The 24,273-nt window shown below is 44.1% G+C and overlaps 1 protein-coding gene across 1 annotated transcript in view; it reads right to left on the bottom strand.

The window, feature by feature from the left end:
- The window catches only part of LOC121268929 (thyroid hormone receptor alpha), a 378,625-nt gene that overhangs the window by 21,584 nt on the left and 332,768 nt on the right, over positions 1 to 24,273 (bottom strand). The window contains exons 5-6 of the mRNA XM_041173200.1: positions 7,919 to 8,019; positions 1,701 to 1,848 (exon numbers count right to left, since the gene is read on the bottom strand). Of these exons, the coding sequence (XP_041029134.1) occupies positions 1,701 to 1,848; positions 7,919 to 8,019 (249 nt within the window). The remainder of the gene's footprint in view (positions 1 to 1,700; positions 1,849 to 7,918; positions 8,020 to 24,273) is intronic.

Here is a 24,273-nt window from a genome sequence, read left to right as displayed (position 1 = left end):
CTGGTACAACTCCCCTAATTTATTCCCTTGTCAATAGTTTCAATCTTGTTACACATCATGGCTATTCCACCAAGTAAAACCTTTAGTTATGTTTGTCTCTGATTCAGTTCCATTCCACACAAGTTAACCCAAATATTTTAACCAAGATTTCTCCTGCGCTTGCTATCAACTCGTTAAAATTCTCTGTAATATGCACTGGCGTGTCTTTTAATTAGGTTTATTAAAGTGACTCTGCTGGCCGTTTATTAAAGGGCATGTTTAGTTCAACATTTCAGTGGTCATGGCATCTAAATTAACTCATACTACCCTGCATTAAAAAGGTCAATAAACAGAAGTGAATAGCAACAACAGTATAACATTAGCAGACTTCGGGTCAGTGATTAATCCTTTCTTTATGGTGCCAGTGAAATCTAGGCATACACAAATGGTGCTGTATGGAATAATACAGGACAGAAGGAGGCCATTCGGCCCATCATGTTTGTTGACTATTTCAGATATCTCAGAGCAAATCAGAGATGGCACTAGTTTCTAAACAGGTTTATTTACAGGAGTTTTAAAATATATCTGCAATCACAAAATGTCTGCACCATGCTTATCCCAACTCAGCTTCTGAGTTACCTCAGTTCTGATTCCACACCCAGGCTTAATCAATCAAATATAGTGAGGATAGATCAGTTACCAGACTCAGATAATTGGGCACAGAGCAACTGAACACCACAATATCTGTTCTAGCTCCTTGGCACAGCTATCCAATTAATGTTTATTAATTTTAGCATAATAGTTATAAGTGGAAGGGAAGGCGTTGGGAGGGAATAAGGCGTCTTGGGAGCTGCATGGGGAAATCCTGCTTCTCATCTGACCCATGTTACACCTTTTATTCAGAAGGGTAAGTGATCCACTGAAGACCAAGACCTATAAAGAAGGACAGCACCAAAGTTAATAAAGTAGGAAATAATTTGAGGTGAATTAAATTAAATGAGAAGAAAAGCATATGTTGCACCAAGCTCAGATTTTAAAGGTCTGCGATAAGAAGGGATGACTAACAGACATAATATTGGGCGAGATCTCAGTACATTCAAAACCCATTCACTTAGAGTTAAAACCGGGCTCATAATGAGTTCTATGGTTCTGAGCTTCTGGGAAAGAGCGAGTTACCATGGAGACGGTGTGGTGAGTTAATTTGAATTCATGGAGGCTTTAGGAGGAAGCATATATAGAACAGGTACTTGGGAAATTCTGATGAACACTAGACGAAACGATATTGAGGAAAGAAATAAGAGTGTCATGAGAGAAGGGGGTGGTGGTGGTGGGGAGAGAGAGAGAGAGAGAGAGAAACTAAACAGACTGCACAACACAGAGATAGCCCATTTGGCACAACTGGTCTGTGCTGGTTTTTACGCTCTTGAACCTCTTCATCTAATACTATCAGCATATCCTTGTATTCCTTTCTCCCTTATGTGTTTATTTAGGCTCCCCTCAAATGCATCTATGCTGTTCACCTCCACTGCTCTGTGTGGTCACAACAAAGGGAAAGGGTAAATTTGGCTCAAGGTGTGAGAAGACTGACCCATCATGACTGGCATGGTGATCTCACTCACCGAACAAAAGTTCGAATATATTCCATTGTCATTTTGCTCAGAGTGTACAAACAACAAGACAACAAAACAAGAAGCCAGAAATATGAAAATTGAGGCTCTTACAGTCCATTGCCATGCCGACAGCAGTACATTTCTTGAATCGGCAGAGCTGGCACTGGTTCCTGGTGATTTTGTCAATCACGCAGCAGCCGTCATATTTACAGGAATAGGCAGGGTGCAGGTTTTTCTGGATTGTTCTCCTGAAGAAACCCTGAAAACGGAAAAAAGAGAAAAGTGTAAGGATTGGGACACCTATAACTCAGTAGCTGATGAAAAGGTTATGTGGTGCGGCAGAGGGTGGTGTAGATTCTGACTTTCTGCATAAGTGCATGAATGAGTGATAAGCAGGTTGGAAGGCCGTTTGATTCCTCTTCTGATTTTTATTCCCGTTAAAGAACAGTTGAGCCTTAGCAACAACCTGACAACATCATGGTCACTTTTACTGGGACCAGCTTTTTAATTCCAGTTATGCAAAAATTCTCTGGGTTACAAGCCCAGTAACAATGGACATGATTTTAACTCTATGTAAACGAATGGGTTTTGAGTTAAAACCGGTCTCACAAAGCTCAAGCTCCATTTTAAGAAACATCAGGAGAATTTGGAGAGTCAGGGCATGACCTTTCATGAGTTCAATGAGATTCCACATCCCATTTGTTACAGCAACAACTGGAATCTTAGCCATGCATCATCTGCACTGAGGGCATGATTCAGACACTGGAGTCATTTTCCTGGTTCAATTATTAATTCAAATTCCCTTAATTGTTTCTGGAAATGCTGTGAGAGTAATTTTGTATTTTTTTCTTAATTTTAATGATTCAATCTGTGTAATTCCTTGCTTAATTAGTATGTTCAGAAAAGCAGCCTCTCACTTGAACGTTATGACTAAATGGTAACAAATTAGCATCAGATTCAACAGATGGCATGACATTGTGGAGATAATTAAGTTTGTAATTTGGGTTATATAATTTCTGTCGTGTTCTGCAGCTTTGCTACTCCTTCCTACAAGTAATTTACACTGTTACTGATTCTAATCTCTCCAATGTTATTATATTAATTTTTGTTTTTATAGTTCAGCACAGTGCTAATCACAAAGCAAATTACAAGAAGACTGAATGACTCAATTATTTTTGTTAGGCAAGGGTCTTAAGGGTTATGGAATCAAAGTGGGTAGTCGGAGCTAAGATACAGATCAGCCATGGTCTAATTGAATTGTGGAACAGCCTCGAGCAGCTCAATGACCTATTCTTATTCCTATGTTCCTATGGTAGCGACGTTAATGAATTGTACTTGCCATGCTTCTGGGATCAAAAAGACATCTTCTCAAAAATGGCACTTATTAAAAGTTAACTTGAGGTGGCAAATCTTTTCTCTGTAGGAGCTCTCACGGATTTTACTATTTGCCATGAGTTCACCCATCATTAATTTCTTGAAGTAACTCTTACCCACCCCAATTCTAAAGCTATTCAATACCAGTTCAGTAAAATCTGTGAGATTCTCCAATGTTTTAAAAAGCAGAACAAGGTGGATTTTTTTTTCCCCCTTTCTGGACCAATTGTAATGTTCCTAATGCTGGCCTGGTTCAGAACCAAAATTGAACCTAGGAATAATGTGTGGAACATAGGAACAGGTGTAGGACACTCAGCTCCTTAGGCATGTTCTGCTATTTAGTTAGAGCAAGGCTGATCTATGTTGATTGTGTTTAATCGTATACCGGTAGCAGGCATCAACTGGGCTTTCACTTGAGCGCATATAAAGTGACACTTATTGAAATTGTGGGGTAATCGAGTTTGGAGGTGTATGCTTGTAATGTTTAACTCTGTAAATAAAAGCAAGACTTGAGTAAAGATTGGCTCCAGCTCTATCCTTCATGAACTGAATCTTAATTCCATCTACCTGTTGAAGAGTTACTTCAATTCCATGACCATAATTCCCTTGTCTAACAAAAATATATCAACTTAGTTTTGGCATTTTCAGTTGACTTCCAGCCTCAATAGATGGAAAGAGTTCCAGATTTGTCATTGTCTTTATTCACTGCACCACTAGTGCAACTGAGCTCGAGTTTAACTATTTATTAAGACTAGCATGGCCAGATGTCCAGATTTATACTGAACAGTCCAGTTCTTTAGCCAGACCGGCCACTATCTGGGACCAGGATGACATTACATCTGGAATTTTGACCCTTAGTCCACTTACCTGTGTAAACAGTGACAGGGGCCCTGTGCTCATTCCTTTCCCTCTCAGCAGCAACATCAATGAGACAGGGATGCAAAAGCTCCCCCCACCCTCGCCACGTGTCTCTCCAATAGTGCGGAATCCCTGAATGTGATGACTTCACTGTTCCTGTGGTGATATCGCGCCCATATGTGATGACATCACCTGGCGCATGTCACAAAGATGTCTGATTTTGGTGGCCAGCCTTGTTCAGGCCCTCTGTCAACTTTGGTGTGGTGACGGCAACATCAGCAACAGCTTATATGAGTAAGGCTACAACAGTCCAAGCTCCACTGCCTCTGATGAACACACGGGAAACACTGTCAAATTTATCCTGTGGGAATGGATTCTGTGGAACCCAAGCCTTATCTGAATGTCACTTTGAATCTGTACCATATGCATAGCCCTGAGAGTCCTTTGTTTGTCAGTGGCAACATATAAACCGTGCAGGCTTCTGTCTTCTGAATCACAGGCCTTGGACAGGTATCTGGGGAAGATCAACAGGGGTCAGCAAGTCAAAACCCTCAGTGCCAACCTGTGTGAGTAGGGAGCAAAGCCCACCAATCCTCAGTTAAAAATATGATAATCGTGATCTCTTTACCTCTTATCTCTTATGAGATCCTGAGCGGTCTTGACAGGGTGGATGTGGAGAGGATGTTTCCTCTTGTGGAAGAATCCAGAACTAGAGGTCACTGTTTTAAAATAAGGGGTTGCCCATTTACAACAGAGATGAGGTGAATTTTCTTCACTCCTGGGGTTGGAAGCCATTGGAACTCTCTTCCTGAAAAGGTGGTGGAAGCAGAGTCTTTGAATATTTTAAGGCAGAGATGGATAGATTCTTGGTAAGCAAGGGGGTGATAGGTTACCGGTGGTAGTTGGGTTGCAGATTTCAGGTTCCTATCAGATCAGTCTTGATCTTATTAAAGGCAGAGCAGGCTTGAGGGGTTGAATGGCCTACTCATGCTCCTTGTTCGTATGTTCGTATGTACCTCATGGCTCTGCTGGCTAAACTGGGGTTGCTGTAACTCTGAGAGTTCATTACAAACTATTGAGAGCCACCTTATTGGCAAGGGTTTGGCAGCTGCTAACTGGTGTCTCATTGCAAATTGCCAGTCAGGCCAGTTGACTGCATTTTGAAGGCTGGAAGTCTAGTTTATCTTTTTATGTTTTAAACAGGTAGAGAGCTGCACAGTGAGAGCATATATCTGTTGCTGAACCCCTTGTTGGCAAGCACGGACTAATGTCATTCTGTTCTTTACCCCACAAAGGGTCAGTTACTAATCTTTGAAACTCAGCAAGACCGAGATCACTTAAATAATTATATAAGGTTTGTTTTTTTGGATAACTAAATAGTCTGCCTAAAATCTTTAGGTAGCTCCTCTCTCCTGTAAATCTTCTCTAGTTTGACATGGGGAGGTTGGGTCTTTGTCAATGTTGCTCTTGAACCACCTGCACAAGGGTGGCCAGATCTTGATTCTCTCTCTGTGGAGAACTCTCCGGCTTCTCCGTGCTGTGTTAGCTTTGCAGATGGCACACACCTTGGGTAGCAAACTCATCTCCAAGTACCTGTGGCATTAATTGTTGGAACTGGTGCCCCATCCAATGGAAAAATGCTGCCCTAACATAAGTCTCTCTCTCTCACTAATTACGTGCAGCGTTCCTACCTGAAGGAATTACATCAGTTTACAAAACTGAAATGCCTCCGATCCAAACAGAAAAAAGGCTATTTGGCCCAGTGTATCTGTGCTAATTCTTTGAAAGAACAATCAATGTTCATGTTTGGATTTTGAGAAGTTTGCCTCAATGGATTATAGAATCCTCACGCCACACTTTCCATCTGTATCCAAACTGGGTAGAGTTAGCAGAACCCACCTGGTCCACTAACTCCCTTTAGGGAAGGAAATCTGCCATCCTTACGCAGTCTGGCTTATATATGACTTCAGGCCCACAGCAATGTGGTTGACTCTTAACTGCCTGCTGAAATGGTCTAGCAAGCCAATCACTTTGAGGGCAGTTAAGGATGGGCAACAAACACCAGCAATGTCTGCATCCCATGAAAGAATGAATAAAAAAGGTAACTCAAACTCCACTGTAGTAGTGTAGACAGGCTGGGGAATGACCTGTGCCAGTTCATTGACTGGAAACTTCTGAGGCTTCGGTTCATAATGGAGAGTAGAGAGATGCAACATAGGGTCTTCTCGTTCCTAAGGTCAATTGAGTTTTAAGTCTTAATTAGTTCATATTGGGTTTAAGTTCTCATAAGACTCATAATTCAGCACTGATAGACAGCCTCACACAGCAAGGTTACAAAATGACTGGTCTATGAAACTGTGGAAGTCCAATGGGAGCATCACACATCTAGCATCTTTTACATTTAACCTGGCATTCTCTCGCCCCTCTCCTAAATCTATATTACCCAAGTGGCCGCTCTTCAAGTGTCACCCTCAATAAGAAAGATAAAGAGAAGATATGCATTTATGTAGGACCTTTCCCATCCTCCAAAAGCACTTCGAAGCTGATGAATTACATTCAAAGCAAGTTATAGTCACCAAAGTGCAAACGTGGTAACATTTTTGCAAACAGCAAGATCCCACAAGCTGCAATGAGCAGAATAACTTAATAACCTGTTTTTGTTGGTTGAGGAATGACCATTTGCCAGAACTGCCTGCTCTTTTTCAAATTATGCCATGGGATCTCTCATGTTCACCTGAACATTAGACAGGGCCTTGCTTTAAACTGAACCTCTGACACTGCAGCACTCCCATAGTATGGCACTGAAGTACCAGCCTGGATTGGATGCTCATCTATTAGAGCTGCACTTGAAACTGCAGACCTGGTTCTCATTTGAAACCCCACAGTAGGATTTCAGTACACTATTCAGGGAGAACCTTTGCTGCAGAACTGAGCCATACAGAGCAGTAGGTTCCAATTCAATCCTTAGGTTATGCTGAGTTAGCTGATATCAGGAATATTACAATTACTACTATGGGGGAGTAAAGTCAACCTGGATTTCAACTTGTGATGATAACCTTGTGGTTATCTGCTCAAAATTGGGGGGCATTTCCTTTTACTTGCTTACAAGATGTGGGAACCACCGTTCTTGACACCTTGAGTGGATTGTGAGGCCCTTTCAGAGGGCAGTTTAGAGTTAATCACATTGCTGTGGGTCTGGAGTCAGATATAGGCCAGGCCAGATCAGGATGGCAGATTTCCTTTCTCAAATGACATGAGTAAACCAGGAGGATTTGTTAAAAATAAATCTCCAGTAGTTACATGGTCACTCTGACTGATCTTTATTCCTTTCTGGTGCCCGCTGACAAAGCACACGCTTATGTCCATTTCCATGACTAGTTTTCTATTGGCACCACCCCACATCAAGCATGGATGACCAGGAGGCTCTCCCACTCTTGCTACCTTCCATAAGTGTATTGGAAGGATTTACAGGTTGAAAATCAACCAGTTTGGCCACATTATGAACACACCTTCTGTGGCCGTCAAGTCTTGGAGTGGGACTTGAACCTGGAGCTTCTAGCTCAGGAGCAGGGATGCTATCCACTGCACCACAAGATCAAATACTAATACTAGCTTTACATTCTAGCTGGATTTCATCAACTGAATTTAAATTCCCCAGCTGCTGTGGTGGGATTTGAACTCATGATCCTGGGTTACGAGCCCAGTATCATAAACATCATGCTACCATTCCCATGGTGGAAGTGAGCTGAGGCCAGAGTCTACTTGCATGTGATACTACTAAGGTTGAACTACCTGCCGACACTGCCTGGATTCCTATGCAAAGAACGCTTACTTGTGAGATGCACTAGAGATTGCCGAACAAGGAATTGAATCCATTACATAAACCGCAGTCTTTAGATCAAAAGGCAGGTGAATACACAGCTTGGCATTTAACTGAGCTATACAGCTGAGTAAACCGCCAAATCTTTGTATGGGAGAAGAAGGAAAAAATGCAAATGGGAATGTATAAAGTACACATCCTGGACTCTGTTAAAAACAAGTTGAACATTATGATATATTCAGCTGAGTATAGTGGGGTTTATCTGCCTCCATTCTACCTTGCAGCCTTCGCATGTGATGCAACGGTAATGGTATCCTGTTGCCTTATCGCCACAAACAACACAGGGTTCATCCTTCTCCAGATAGCTGGGAATGTACCCTGAAAGACAAACACAAAAAGAATCAGAACAGATCAAAGGCGTTTGTCACACACAGTGAAATGAAGATCATGCACATCACAATTATACAGAGAATTTCAAACCTGTGCTCTTAAATTCCTCTTCCTTAGTGGGTGAACCATTTATGTGGTGCTTTTCACAACTTCAACATTTGCAGCCAATTAAGTACTTTTTGAAATGTATTCACTGTTCTAATGTAGCAAATTTGAGCACAGCAAACTCCCACACAGCAATGAGATAATGACCAAATAAACTGTTTCAGTGAAATTGGCTGAAAGATAAATATTGGCCAGGACAATAGGGAAGGCTCCACTGCTCTTCACCAAGTAATGCTATAGAATCTCTTCCTTCCAGCTGAGACATAGCCTCAGTTTAACCACTTATGTGAAAGACAGTGCTTCTAACAGTGACACATCCCCACAGCATTGCAGCCAAGTGTCAGCCTAGATTGATGTACTCAAGGACCTGAACCCGCAACCTTCACGTTTCAAAGTAAGTGCGCTATCACTGAGCCTTAGCTGACACCTCTTGAGAGTCCCTGCGTGTTACTGATCCATACTGATCAGGAAGCACTGCTCTGTGCTGAGTTAGAAGGCCTCAACTGAAGCATCAGTAGAGGGAGCTGGATTAACATCAAGAGCCTCACACTATGTAGAATTTTGAGGGCCCAGTCCTTCACATATATGGCATACGAACATACGAATTAGGAGCAGGAGTAGGCCACTCGGCCCCTCAAATCTGCTCCGCCATTCAATGAGATCATGACTGATCTGATTTTAACCTCATATTCCTGCCTACTCCTGATAAACTTTCATCGCCTTTATATGAAGAATCTATCTACCTCTGCCTTAAAGATATGCAAGGACTCTGCCTTAACCACCTTTTGAGGAAGAGAATTTCAAAGTCTCACAACCCTCTGATAGAAAAAAGATTTCCTCATCTCTGTCCTAAATGGGCGACCCCTTGTTTTTAAACAGTGACCCCGAGTTCCAGATTCTCTCACAAGAGGAATTATCCTTCCCACATTCACCCTGTCAAGTCCCCTCAGGACCTTATATGTTTCGATCAAGTCACCTCTTACTCTTCTAAAGTCCAGCGGATACAAACCTAACCTGTCCAACCTCTCCTTAAAAGGCAACCTGCCAATTCTAGGTATTAGTCTAGTAAACCTTCTCTGAATTGCTTCAAATGAATTTACATCTTTCCTTAAATAAGGAGACCAATACTGTACACAGTACTCCAGATGTGGTCTCACCAATGCCCTGTATAACTGAAGCATAACCTCCCTGCTCTTGCATTCAATTCCACTCACAATAAATGATAACATTCTACTTCCTATCCTAATTACTTGCTGTACTTGCACACTAACCTTCATGCACTAGGGCACCCACATTCCCCTGCATCTCACAGCTCTGCAGTCTCTCACTGTTTAAATAATATGCCTCTTTTTTATTCATCCTGCCAAGATGGACAACCTCACATTTTCCTACATTATACTCCATTTGCCAGATCTTTGCCCACTCATCTAAAGTATCCATGTATAGCCTTTTGTAGCCTCCTTATATCCTCTTCACAACTTATAACAAGCTACAGTTCACTACATAATGAGCATATTATTCTGTGGAGGTGCTGGTGGTGTGGCACCTCAACTATTGCTAAAGCATATCATTAAACCTGACCGTCTGCAATGTTCCACCCATTGATTTCAAGGGACAGGAAACCAGGGGCAAGATGCTCACAATTTTCCAGGACATCTGGCAAGTTCCATGCGGACTCGAAGATCTTAGGCCCTTTTTGTGCTACAAATACTTGGCTACGTGTCGACAAAAGGGAAGTGCCAGGCGAAAAATAAAAACTCAAATGTAAATTGGCAATCAGAGCGAAATCCAGTAAAAAGAAATCAGAGAGCATCATTGATATCAGAAAAACAGGTCTTAAAATACCATTTGGGACTTACATAGGAATATTTGGGGAGGTTTGATGCTCCTGGCACATGTTGGTGCACAGGGGAAGAAATTCTCACCCCATCAATTCAAATCAATGGGCAGAAACCTGATAGTGTTGGAGTGTACAACATCAAAAAAAGAATTTCCAGCATGTGTCAGGTTGGCTGAAGTGGAAAATCTTCCTTATCATGTTGTTCAACTCTAAAAGTTATCACCTACCAGCAGATTAACGATTTGTCTCACATATCACAGCTAATATCATCAATACATAAGCTAAGGAGATGGAGCTTGAGGGAGATACTTTTTATTCAAAGTATTCCCTCTCTCTTTTTACGGAAACAATAAAATGCTCTCCCATAATTGTTTTAATAACTTAATTTTGGAACCCACATGGTAACTTTTGACCTGGGCCTGTCTCTTTGTTAGTTGCTTGGTGATGCCAATGACGGAGAATGTTCTGCAACAGTCCCATTGTGCACTTCATAATGGTCTGGGCCACAGGACATCAGCGAAATGAAGGAAGAATTTGCATTTTTGTTACAATCTCAGGATCTCTTGAAGCACTTTACTGCCAAGGTACTTTGAAAATGTGGCCATTGTTGTAATATAAGAAATGTGGCAGCCAATTTGCACACACAGCAATGGGATAATGACCAGATCTTCCAGAGCTTTGAAGAAGTCATATGGAGTCGAAACGTTGACTCTGTTTCTCTCTCCACAGATGCTGCCAGACCGACTGAGTTTTTCCAGCATTTTTTGACTTTAGACTAGATCATCTGTTCTTTTGTGATGTTGCTTCAGGAATAAATATTACAGGATATCAGTGGGAACACCCCTGCTCCTCTTCAAACAATGACCTGTTCCCCCAGGGCAGATGGGACTTCCAACTGAAAGACAGCATCTCTGCCACTGCAGACTGGAGCATCAGCCTCGATTACATAGAGATAAAAACAAAAAAACTGCGGATGCTGGAAATCCAAAACAAAAACAAAAACAGAATTACCTGGAAAAACTCAGCAGGTCTGGCAGCATCGGCGGAGAAGAAAAGAGTTGACGTTTCGAGTCCTCATGACCCTTCGACAGAACTTGAGTTCGAGTCCAAGAAAGAGTTGAAATATAAGCTGGTTTAAGGTGTGTGTGTGGGGGGTGGAGAGAGAGAGAGAGAGAGAGAGGTGGAGTGGGGGTGTGGTTGTAGGGACAAACAAGTAGTGATAGAAACAGATCATCAAAAGATGTCAACAACAATAGTACAAAAGAACACATAGGTGTTAAAGTTAAAGTTGGTGATATTATCTAAACGAATGTGCTAATTAAGAATGGATGGTAGGGCACTCAAGGTATAGCTCTAGTGGGGGTGGGGAGAGCATAAAAGATGTAAAAAAAAAATTATATTTTTTTTATATAATGGAAATAGGTGGGAAAAGGAAAATCTATATAATTTATTGGAAAAAAAAAAGGAAGGGGGAAACAGAAAGGGGGTGGAGATGGGGGAGGGAGCTCACGACCTAAAGTTGTTGAATTCAATATTCAGTCCGGATGGCTGTAAAGTGCCTAGTCGGAAGATGAGGTGTTGTTCCTCCAGTTTGCGTTGGGCTTCACTGGAACAATGCAGCAAGCCAAGGACAGACATGTGGGCAAGAGAGCAGGGTGGAGTGTTAAAATGGCAAGTGATAGGGAGGTTTGGGTCATTCTTGCGGACAGACCGCAGGTGTTCTGCAAAGCGGTCGCCCAGTTTACGTTTGGTCTCTCCAATGTAGAGGAGACCACATTGGGAGCAACGAATGCAGTAGACTAAGTTGGGGGAAATGCAAGTGAAATGCTGCTTCACTTGAAAGGAGTGTTTGGGTCCTTGGACGGTGAGGAGAGAGGAAGTGAAGGGGCAGGTGTTGCATCTTTTGTGTGGGCATGGGGTGGTGCCATAGGAGGGGGTTGAGGAGTAGGGGGTGATGGAGGAGTGGACCAGGGTGTCCCGGAGGGAGCGATCCCTACGGAATGCCGATCGGGGGGGTGAAGGGAAGATGTGTTTGGTGAAGGATCAGTGCTCAGCAAAGGACTTAGTTTCATACCCTTACGCCCTCACCTCAATGAATTTCAGGCTCGGCATGATGCTGAACTCTTCTTCCGCCGTCTTCGTCTCCGGGCTCACTTCTTTGGGCAGGAGTCCTCTCCCAGTTCAATGGATCCTTTTACCCATCTCCAATATTCTCCCTCCACCTGGACCCCTCCCTCTGGATTCTTACCTTCTCTTGTTCTTTTCATTGAGAACTGTCGGCGCGACATTAGTTGTCTCAATTTCTCTGCTCCTCTCACCCATTCTAACCTGTCTCTCTCTGAACTTACTGCACTCCATTCTCTCAGGTCCAACCCTGATATTGTCATGAAACCCGCTGACAAGGATGGTGCTGTTGTTGTCTGGCGCACTGACCTCTACCTCGCGGAGGCTGAGCGTCAACTCGCTGACACTTCCTCCTATCTCCCCCTGGACCATGACCCCACCACTGAACATCAAGCCATTGTTTCCAGGACTGTCACTGACCTCATCTCCTCTGGGGATCTCCCTCCCACAGCTTCCAACCTGATAGTCGCCCAACATCGGACGGCCCGCTTCTATCTCCTACCCAAAATCCACAAACAGAACTGCCCCGGTAGACCAATTGTCTCAGCTTGCTCCTGCCCCACAGAACTCATTTCTCGTTATCTTGACTCCCTTCTCTCTCCCCTTGTCCAGTCCCTTCCCACCTACATCCGTGATTTCTCTGACACCTTACGTCACATCAATAATTTCCAGTTCCCTGGCCCCAACCGCTTCCTCTTCACCATGGACGTCCAATCCCTCTACACCTCCATCCCCCACCAGGATGGTCTGAGGGCCCTTAGCTTCTTCCTCGAACAGAGGCCCGAACAATCCCCATCCACCACTACTCTCCTCCGTCTGGCTGAATTTGTTCTCACGCTGAACAATTTCTCCTTCAACTCCTCTCACTTCCTCCAAATAAAAGGTGTGGCTATGGGTACCCGCATGGGCTCCAGCTATGCCTGTCTCTTTATGGGGTATGTGGAACATTCCTTGTTCCAGTCCTACTCCGGCCCCCTTCCACAACTCTTTCTCCGGTACATCGATGATTACTTCGGTGCCGCTTCATGCTCTCGTCGGGACTTGGAAAAATTAATTAATTTTGCTTCCAATCTCCACCCCTCCATCATTTTTACGTGGTCCATCTCTGACACTTCCCTTCCCTTCCGTGACCTCTCTGTCTCAATCTCTGGTGATAGACTGTCCACCAATATCCATTGCAAACCCACTGACTCCCACAGCTATCTCGACTACAGCTCCTCACACCCTGCTTCCTGTAAGGACTCCATCCCATTCTCTCAGTTCCTTCGCCTCCGTCGCATCTGTTCTGATGATGCTACCTTCAAAAACAGTTCCTCTGACATGTCCTCCTTCTTCCTTAACCGAGGTTTTCCACCCACGGTCGTTGACAGGGCCCTCAACCGTGTCCGGCCCATCTCCCGCGTATCCGCCCTCACGCCTTCTCCTCCCTCCCAGAAACATGATAGGGTCCCCCTTGTCCTCATCACCCCACCAGCCTCCGCATTCAAAGGATCATCCTCCGCCATTTCCGCCAACTCCAGCATGATGCCACCACCAAACACATCTTCCCTTCACCCCCCCGATCGGCATTCCGTAGGGATCGCTCCCTCCGGGACACCCTGGTCCACTCCTCCATCACCCCCTACTCCTCAACCCCCTCCTATGGCACCACCCCATGCCCACGCAAAAGATGCAACACCTGCCCCTTCACTTCCTCTCTCCTCACCGTCCAAGGACCCAAACACTCCTTTCAAGTGAAGCAGCATTTCACTTGCATTTCCCCCAACTTAGTCTACTGCATTCGTTGCTCCCAATATGGTCTCCTCTACATTGGAGAGACCAAACATAAACTGGGCGACCGCTTTGCAGAACACCTGCGGTCTGTCCGCAAGAATGACCCAAACCTCCCTGTCGCTTGCCATTTTAACACTCCACCCTGCTCTCTTGCCCACATGTCTGTCCTTGGCTTGCTGCATTGTTCCAGTGAAGCCCAACGCAAACTGGAGGAACAACACCTCATCTTCCGACTAGGCACTTTACAGCCATCCGGACTGAATATTGAATTCAACAACTTTAGGTCGTGAGCTCCCTCCCCCATCCCCACCCCCTTTCTGTTTCCCCCTTCCTTTTCTTTTTTTTCCAATAAATTATATAGATTTTCCTTTTCCCACCTATTTCCATTATATAAAAAAAATAATTTTTTTTTTACATCTTTTATGCTCTCCCCACCCCCACTAGAGCTATACCTTGAGTGCCCTACCATCCATTCTTAATTAGCACATTCGTTTAGATAATATCACCAACTTTAACTTTAACACCTATGTGTTCTTTTGTACTATTGTTGTTGACATCTTTTGATGATCTGCTTCTATCACTGCTTGTTTGTCCCTACAACCACAGCCCCCCCTTCCACCTCTCTCTCTCTCTCTCTCCGCCCCCCACACACACACCTTAAACCAGCTTATATTTCAACTCTTTCTTGGACTCGAACTCAAGTTCTGTCGAAGGGTCATGAGGACTCGAAACGTCAACTCTTTTCTTCTCCGCCGATGCTGCCAAACCTGCTGAGTTTTTCCAGGTAATTCAGTTTTTATTTTTGTTTTAGCCTCGATTACATGCTCTAGTCTCCAGAACAGGACTTGAGCCTACAACCTTCTGACTCAAAGGTGAGAAGGCTACCCTCAGAGCCACAGCTAGCAGCTAAATGAAAGTGAAATTATCTCTGTCCTGTATATGAATGTAAGTTTTAAAATATGGGATGTAAAATTGTAAATAAATTGTAAGTTGGAGCAATCACGTGAATGTGATCACAACCTATTTTTCCTGAGTTATGTGGAGGAGTGTCCAGCCCAGCTCTGAGGTGAGGACAGTTTCACAGAGGCTGCTGCATCAGAGAATTATAGAAATTCGATCATGACTGGTCAACACAGGATGTGGGTGTACCTACACCACATGGACTACAGCGGTTCAAGGAGGCAGCTCACCACCACCTTCTCAAGGGCAACTGGAGTTGGGCAATAAATGCTGGCCTAGCCAGCCATGCCCACATCCCATGAATGAATTTAAAAAAATGTACACCCACAGCGCTGTTAGGGTGGGAGTTCCAGGATTTTGACCCTGCGACAGTGAAGGAACGGCGATATATTCAGGATGGTGAGTGGCTTGGAGGGGAACTCCCGGGTGGTGTCTGCTGCCCTTGTCCTTCTAGATGGCAGAGGTCACGGGTGTGAAAGATAATGGCATGGAACAGCCCGTTAATTGAAGGTTTAACAAGCAAATTCCGACTCTTGTCAAATAGAAAAATGAGGCCCTTTAAACAAGTGATAGAGAATCTAAAGTGCATGTATTGTTATTTGAACGAACCTCGGTGCAACGAAAACCGGATAATGTTGCTTTCAAATAGGAGTCAAAAGCCCATTAAAAAGAGCACATTCTGTCAGCAATCTCTCCTGGTGAAAGGAAAAATGTCATTTACTGTCGTACTTCCAAATCTGATGCTTGAGTAAAAGCTGAATGTGCTTGAAGTACCAGCAGAGCTTCAGCACCGGTAAAGAGAAAAGGTAGGCTGGTGTTTTCAGAATTGTTAGTCCTGGCATCGCACCCAAAACATGAAGAACATAAGAAATAGGAGCAGGAATAGGAATTTGTCAATGCTCAATGCAGAAACTGACTGCTTTCGATTTCCACTGACCTGGATTTCATGGTGGTAATGATAGAGAAATTGTCAGCGTTCCCAGTTATGGCTCCACTGAAACAGATAATGACATTGCAACTTCTTGCTATCAGTGATCTTACACTTCTCCAGAGGGTGGGCCATTGAGGTCCCCAGCCTGCAGTCAATGGGAAATCTATGGCCTGAATTTTACCTTTGGCGGGTGCGCCCGATTGGCAGACCAGGGAGCGGTTGGGAAATGGATCACTCACCACCTTTGGCCCCCGACCTCAATTTTTCAAAGTCAAGATCCTACCTCTTTGGATTTCAGACTAACTCATATGTGTGATGCACACTGCGAGGTGTATGTTCAAATCGTCATTTGGTAGTACAGAACTTGAGTATTGCTGATAAAAGGCACATGCTGTCAAAGCTTTTGTCTTGCACTCATCAGGACAAATCACAAAAGTACCAAACTGTACAGCGAACAACAATTTATACTGCAGGAGAAGAGAGTTCTGATCGGTTAATACAGTCCACTTGCCAACCAATCAGCACTCTCTTTTCATGCAGTATAAATCGTTGTTCCCTTTACAATTTGGTATTCTTGCCAATTGTCCTAATGAGTACAAGATGAAAAGATGTAAGTTCAGTGAAAGCCCACTGGGAAATAATTGCCGACACCTTGAGAATGAATTTTAAAAATCTCGGGAAAAGTGCACTAATCCTCAAGTGGTGATGCCTGGCTTCCTCTAGTCTGACCCTCCCTGGCATGCATCAGCAATCTGCGGATAAGGTTGCTTGCTGCGCTAAATTTAGTGCAACATGACGTTTGTACAAAGCAACAAATGCTATTTTCTACTCGCTTTTGCCCTTTACGTTAAGCTTACCATAGGAGTAATTTAACATACCCTCCCCCCGGCCCCATTATGGGACAAAGGCAATCGAAGGCCTGCTTGAAGAGGAAGCTTTTGAAATTAGCTGAAGATGTGGAGGGTCCAAAGAGGAGGATCACAGATTGCAGGGGCAGTAGAAGAGCAAGCTGGGTCATGGGTCTGTCAGCGATTCTGGAGGTCAAGCTAAATGAGATAATGCAAACAAAGTGGATCAAAGCACTGGTACATGACAGGATGCATGGGAGCTAAACAGGCTGCAGGGATTGTACATTGTGCTCATCACATTAGCACAAGTACTGTCTTTGGACATTGTTGGTCAAGAAACAAAAATTGGTGATGATGATGGTAAGTCAGGCAATCAGTCTCTCATGTAAGCTGTGGGTGCTTTTCATTATCTTGAGATATAGGGCAGAATCTTATGGTCCCCCCGCCGGCAAAGATTCCTCAGGTGACCATCTCGCTGACCTCCTGCTCATCTCGACCTGTCCGTAATTATTAGCCACTTAAGGGCCGCTTCCTGCCTGGCCTTAGGCGGGAGGAGATCAGGGGCCAGGGGGAAGCCTGACAGGACCCTCGGACATGAGGGTGGGGAGCTGTCTTCCTCAAGGACTGCCCCTTTCCACATTGGGCATCCTTCCCCCAAGGTCTGACCCCCCGCTCCCCCCCCCCACTGCAGGTGCTCCCTCCACTCCCCTCCCTGAAGACCCCCATCCCTCTTGGGCCTCACTTTCCCTCCTCGCCGGTGGGGTGTCCCCGGCAGCCCTTACCTGGCCCTGGATTCTGAGACTTAGAGTCTGGGGACTGCTTACAATCCCAGTCCTGGCCAAGGCGGCCACTGGCTGGGACTACAGCACTGCTGGCCAAGCAGATTGGCCGACAGCTTTCACGTGAGTGAGGGGTGGGAGTCTCCAGCCAATCAACCCTCCCCGGAGCATTAAATGACTGTGGGGCTGCTGTGATTGGCGGGGACTCCGGCTCTTTGTCATCCGAAAAATGCAGCCCATGGTTCAAGTTCTACTGTGCCTGTGGTTAATTGTACTATTTTCTTTGCTTAGGGATTTTAATGTTAATGCAGCAACAGGTGTGTGAGAGATAAACATGGTATTAAATCAGATAGATTCTCCTGACTGCTGATCCACAAAGCAATAAGGTCACATGTACCTGATTGCCTCCCTGATAGAGTGACAACCTGGATGGAGGTCACACAAAGGACAATATCTTAATGGAAGAGTAAGATAAAATCACGACTGCTAACATGTTTTCAATGATTCAGGCTGTCTGCTCATGAGGTGGCATCTGGTATATGGCTGCTTGCTGTGTAACCAAAGGAGATTGCAGTTCTGCTGAACTGTACAGCTGCTGTGATGGATTAGGTAAAGCCACAATCATTAGTCAGAAAATGGAGCTGGAGAAGAAAAAAAAATCTGTTCTGGAACTGTCCCCAGGAGTAGAGGGAAACCACCAAGAGTGTGTGGAACAGACAATGAAAACTTCCAATGGGAAGACCATTTCATTAACCAGGGACTTTAATACAATAATAAGGCGATGATATAGATAATCTAGAATTTGCTTTCAGTTATTCACTTTCACCCATAGCCATAGCTTCTCTAAAATGCCCTATCAGTCTAATGGTTGCGTTAAATGTTGAATTTGCATTTATCATTGCTGCCAATCTAGTCTTTACAGTGTGTGGTTTGTATTTCTTCCCATGCACGGCTCATTTTTCACAGCCACCAATAACAATATCACAAAATATTCTCCTTCAGTGAAAGAAATGAGAAACAGGGGCAAGTTATAAGATGGAGGAAGGACCAACCAGTGTATGGACCACTGCTGGGAGTCCTTGGTGGTGTCGGACCAAGTCAGTAATTGGACTTGACATATGTATTTCTTAAAACCCATGTATGAACTCTAGAAAATATTAATTTATTCATACTAGATAGTCCATTTAGCTACCAGGTTTGTTTACCATAAGGTCCTGTTACTCAGACCATTGTGTACACAAAGATGCAATAAAATACACAAGACAAGTTAAACTGGTCAAAACAAGATTGTATTAAAGTGCAATGGGATCAAATATATGACAAGCGAGGGTGTTGAAATTCTGTAAGTTGTGAGAGAGAAGGGAATATCAGAAAGGGTTTGTGTGGGACACAAAACCTGCCAGCAGTTGGTGGGGTGGAATTTGGGCATGGACAAGAATCTATCAGGACTCTATCCCTAAAATTCTAAAGGGAGGCGTGATCTGCCCCTTCCATCCTGACATCACCTGAGGAGATGCGACAGGTGGAACATCATGCCTTGTTGGAAAGTGTGCCAGTTCTGCTTTTATGACAGTCACTCTAAAGCATGGGTTTCTATGGTACAAATAGATTGATACTGGTTTATCATTGGCAAGTCAATCGCTTAGCAATCAATTGCCATCAAGGAAAAAGGGCAATATGTATGTTTGGCTGCAACAGCCCAGCCCCGATGGAGTGGCAAGGGGCTACCCTATTGTAGAGGTCCCTGGCGAGGTGGATATATACAAGGCTCAAAACATAAGAACATAAGAAACAGGAACACGTGGAGACCATTCGGCCCCTCAACTCTGCTCCGCCAATCAATACGATCATGGCTGGTCTTCTTGTGTTTCAATTTCCACATTCTCATCTGTCCCCGAATCCTTGGATTCCCTTGCCTAACAAGAATCTATCTACAACAAAAACAGAATTGAGGGTCATGAGGACTCGAAACGTCAACTCTTCTTCTCCACCAATGCTGCCAGACCTGCTGAGTTTTTCCAGGTAATTCTGTTTTTGTTTTGGATTTCCAGCATCTGCAGTTTTTTGTTTTTATAAGAATCTATCTACTTCTGCCTTAAAAATATTCAATCACCCCACCTCCACTGCCTTCTGGGGCAGAGTTCCAAAGTCGCACAACCCTCAGAGAAAAAAATTCTCCTCATCTCTGTCCTAAAAGGGCGACCCCTAATTTTAAAACAGTGACCCCTAGCTCTGGACTCACCCACAAGAGGAAACATCCTTTCCATATCCACCTTATCAACACTGATCAGGATCTTGTGCACTTCAATCAAATCACCCCTCACTCTTCTAAATTCCAGTGGAAACAAGCCCAGTCTGTCCAAACTTTCCTCATAAGACAACCCACTCATTCCAGGTATCAACCTAGTAAACCTCTGAACTGCCTGAAATGCATTTACACCCTTCCTTAAATAAGGAGACCAAAACTGCACAGTGTTCGAGGTGCAGCCTCAACAATGCCCTGTATAACTGAAGCATAACATCCTTACTTTTATGTTCAATTTCTCTCATAATAAAGGGTAGCATTCCATTAGCCTTCTTAATTACTTGCTGTACCTGCATACTAACTTTTTGTGACTCATGTAGTCAAACACCTAGATCCCTCTGCACCTCAGACTTATGCAGCAGTTCTCCGCTTAAGTAATACTCTGCTTTTTTGTTCTTCCTGCCAAAGTGAACAATTTCACATTTTCACACATTAAGCTCGATTTGCCAGATCTTTGCCCACTCACTCAACTGATCTATATCCATTTGCAGCCTCCTCATCTCTTCACAACCTATCTTTGTGCCATCTGCAAATTTAGCTACCATGTCTTCACTCCCCATCATCTAAGTCATTGATGTAAATCGTAAAAAGTTGAGACCCCTGTGGGACTCCACACATTACATCCTGTCAATCCGAAAAAGACCCATTTGCGAATACTCTGTCTTCTGCCAGCCAGCCAATCTTCTATCCAGGCTACTATGTTACTCCCTACACCAAGTGCTTTTATTTTCCATAATAACCTTCGAAAACCTCCCCATTGTGGTGATAATAACCACTTAAACAACTGTAAATTCAGTAAAGTTAATCCATGAGCAAGAGTTTTACCACCAACTTGACAAGATACATGACAGAAAAGCAAAATACTGCGGATGCTGGAAATCTGAAATAAAAACAGAAAATGCTGGAAAAACTCAGCAGGTCTGACAGCCTCTGTGGAGAGAGAAACAAAGTTAATGTTTTGAGTCCATATGACTCTTCTTCAGAGCTAAAGGGAAGTAGAAATATGATGGATTTTACACTGGTTAAGAGCGGGTGGAGTAAAATGGAAGGTCAGGGATAGACGGGAGCTAAGGAGAAATTTGACAAAGATGTCATGGACACAGGACAAAGTGGGTGTTAATGGTAGAGTTAAAGACTAAAGAAGGTGCTGACAGAGGCATAAAGGTAAGATAGCAGAATGTGTTAATGGAAAAACAAGGGTCAGTGCTCTGTGAAAGCAAAATATAAAAACAAGTGACAGGTGGCCCTGTGGGGGGTGAGGGTGGAGGGTTGGAGATAAAGGATAAAAAATAAATAAAACAAAAATGGATGAATTAAAAAAAATAATAATTGGATTAAAAAGTGGGTAGAGATGGAGGAGTGAGCTTATGATCTAAAATTATTGAACTCAATGTTAAGTCCGGAAGGCTGTAAAGCGCCTAATCGGAAGATGAGGTGCTGTTCCTCCAGTTTGCGTTGGGCTTCACTGGAACATTGCAGCAGGCCAAGAACGGACATGTGGGCATGAGAGCAGGGTGGAGTGTTGAAATGGCAAGCGACAGGGAGGTCTGGGTCATACTTGCGGACAGACCGAAGGTGTTTTGCAAAGTGGTCACCTAGTCTGCGTTTGGTCTCTCCAATGTAGAGGAGACCACATTGGGAGCAGCGAATGCAGTAGACTAAATTTAGGGAAGTGCAAGTGAAGTGCTGCTTCACCTGAAAGGAGTGTTTGGGGCCTTAGATGATAAGAAGGGAGGAAGTAAAGGGGCAGGTTTCTGCGATTTCATAACAAGGTGCCGTGGGGAGGGGATGAGGTATTGGGGGTGATAGAGGAGTGAACTAGGGCGTCCTGGAGGGAATGGTCCCTATGGAATGCTGACAAGGGGGGTGAGGGGAAGATGTGTTTGGTAGTGGCATCATGCTAGAATTGGTGAATGATCCTTTGAAAGCAGAGGCTGGTGGGGTGAAAAGTGAGGACAAGGGGGACCTTTATCGTGGTTCTGGGAGGGAGGGGAAGGGGTGAGGACAGAGGTGCAGGAGATGGGTCGGACACGGTTGAGGGCCCTGTCAACCACAGTGGCAGGGAACCCTTGGTTATGAAAAAAAGACATGTCAGAGGCACTGTTTTGGAAGGTGGCATCATCAGAACAGATACACAGGAGGGAGAGGAACTGTGCGAATAGGATGGAGGCCTTATAGGAAGCAGGTATTTCATGATGCAGGGCATGTCAGCTGACGCAGTTTGGGCTCAACTCATGTGTAACTGGCATTAGTTGGATATAGGGGCTTCCATTGGGAGGGAGGATGGGTGAGGGAACTAGTAGGATGTTTCATATACTGTACCTGTGTGTGCTGTGTTTTATCATGGATTCTGTACTAATATGTGATATTCTGTAGCACATCATGTAGGTGTCAGCTATGGTTCAGTGGGAACACTCTTGCCTCTTGAGTCAGAAGTTTGTACCCACTCCGGAGACTTGAGAACATAATCTAAACTGACACTCCATTGCAGTACCGAGGGAGTGCACTGTCTTTGAATGAGACATTAAACTGAGGTCGTATCTGCTCTCTCATATTTTGAAGTGGAGCAGAGGTGTTCACCTGTGTGTCCTGACTAATATTATTCCTCAATCAACATCATTAAAACAGCTCTGATCATTATCTCATTGCAGTTTTTGGGATCTTGCTGTGCGGAAATTAGCTGCCACAATTCATAGATTACAATAGTGACTACATTTTAAAGGTACCTCATTGACTGGAAAGTGCTTTGGAACATCCTGAGGTGGTGAAAGGTGCAAATTTTTTTCTATATTCTGTATCACAGTGTGTGTTCTGTATTGTACTTTGTATTCTTCATTTCATTATATATGAGGGCCTGTGCTATAGAATCAGCCATGCTTCTAACCAAGCTGTTTCATTACAGCTACAACTCTAGCATCTACCTGACAATGTGAGAAATTGCATATGCATGTCCTGTCATCTACAAGCAGGACAAACCTAAATTGTCCAATTATCCTCTATCAGTCCACTAGACCATAAGACCATAAGACATAGGAGCAGAAATTAGGCCATTGAGCCCATTGAGTCTGGTCCGCCATTCAATCATGGCTGATAAGCTTCTCAACCCCATTCTCCCGCCTTCTCCCCGTAACCTTTGATCCCTTTACCAATCAAGAACCTATCTATCTCAGTCTTAAATACACTCAATGACCTGGCCTCCACAGCCTTCTGTGGCAATGAACTCCCTAGATTCAACACTCTCTGGCTAAGGAAGTTTCTCCTCATCTCTGTTCTAAAAGTTCTTCCCTTTACTCTGAGGCTGTGCCTTCGGGTCCCAGTCTCTCCTACTAATGGAAACATCTTCCCCACGTCCACTCTCAATCATCAAAGAAATAGAAGGTGTCAGCTCCATCAGGCGACATATACTCAGCAAAAGCTTGCTCACCGAAGGTTGCTAAGGGTCCCACTATGGTCACTCCTGTGCCCCAGACCACATTACAGCCTTGGTTTAAACATAAACATAAGACGGAATTCCAGAGATGAGGTGAGAGTAACTGTTCTTGACTGTTTTTTAAATTAATTTACAGGATGTGGGCGTCTCTGGCTAGGACAGCATTTATTACCCATCCCTAATTGCCTTTAAGGTGGTGTTGAGCTGCCTTCCTGAACCGCTGCAGTCCATGTGGTGTAGGTACATCTACAGTGCTGCTAGGGAGAGTCCCAGGATTTTGATCCAGAGACAGTGAAGGAACGGCGATATATTTCCAAGTCAGGACGGTGAGTGTCTTGGAAGGGAACTTCCAGGTGATGGTGTTCCCATCTATCTGCTGCCCTTGTTCTTCTAGATGGTAGAGGTTGTGGGTTTGGAAGGTGCTGCCTAAGGAGCCTTGGTGTGTTTGTGCAGTTCTTATAGACGATACACCCTGCTGCCACTGTTTGTACTCTGTATTCTTCATTTCATTATATATGAGGGCCTGTGCTATAGAATCAGCCATGCTTCTAACCAAGCTGTTTCATTACAGCTACAACTCTAGCATCTACCTGCTGCTGAGAATGGGACCAAAGAGCCCAATAAAATTAAGTCAATGGGAATCAGGGGTTGGAATCATACCTGATGCAAAGTTGTGGTTGTTGGAGGCCAATCAATTTAGCAAAATACATGGCAGCAGGAGTACATGAAGGCAGTGTGCTAGGCTGAACCATCTTCAGCTGCTTCATCGATGATCATCCCTCCCTCAGAAGTAGAGAGGTTCACTGCATTCCATTGGATGTTCCATTTACTTTTCTTGAGGTAGTGAAACTGTCTGTGACCACATGCAGCAAGACCTCGACAATATCCAGGCTTGAACCGATAGGTGGGTAACATTCGCACTACACAAATACTATCTTCAGCATCATGGCCCCATCTTGAATTACAGTCTCAGAAACATCCCCCTGCACAAAAACACTGATAGAGAAACACCTTGGAAGCTCACTTTCACCTCCTCATTGTAGACTTAAATCTCTGACAGTTTAACTCTATCTGGGTGACCACACAATCTAGGTCAGACAGTAGATGCAAGACGCTGAATTGACAACAATTCCACCATGGTAAACAA

Source organism: Carcharodon carcharias, chromosome 23, assembly GCF_017639515.1.
Source record: "Carcharodon carcharias isolate sCarCar2 chromosome 23, sCarCar2.pri, whole genome shotgun sequence".
Taxonomy (NCBI): Eukaryota; Metazoa; Chordata; class Chondrichthyes; order Lamniformes; family Lamnidae; genus Carcharodon; species Carcharodon carcharias.
The sequence above is the reverse complement of the archived record's forward strand: the minus strand, read 5'-3'. Positions and strand labels throughout refer to the sequence as shown.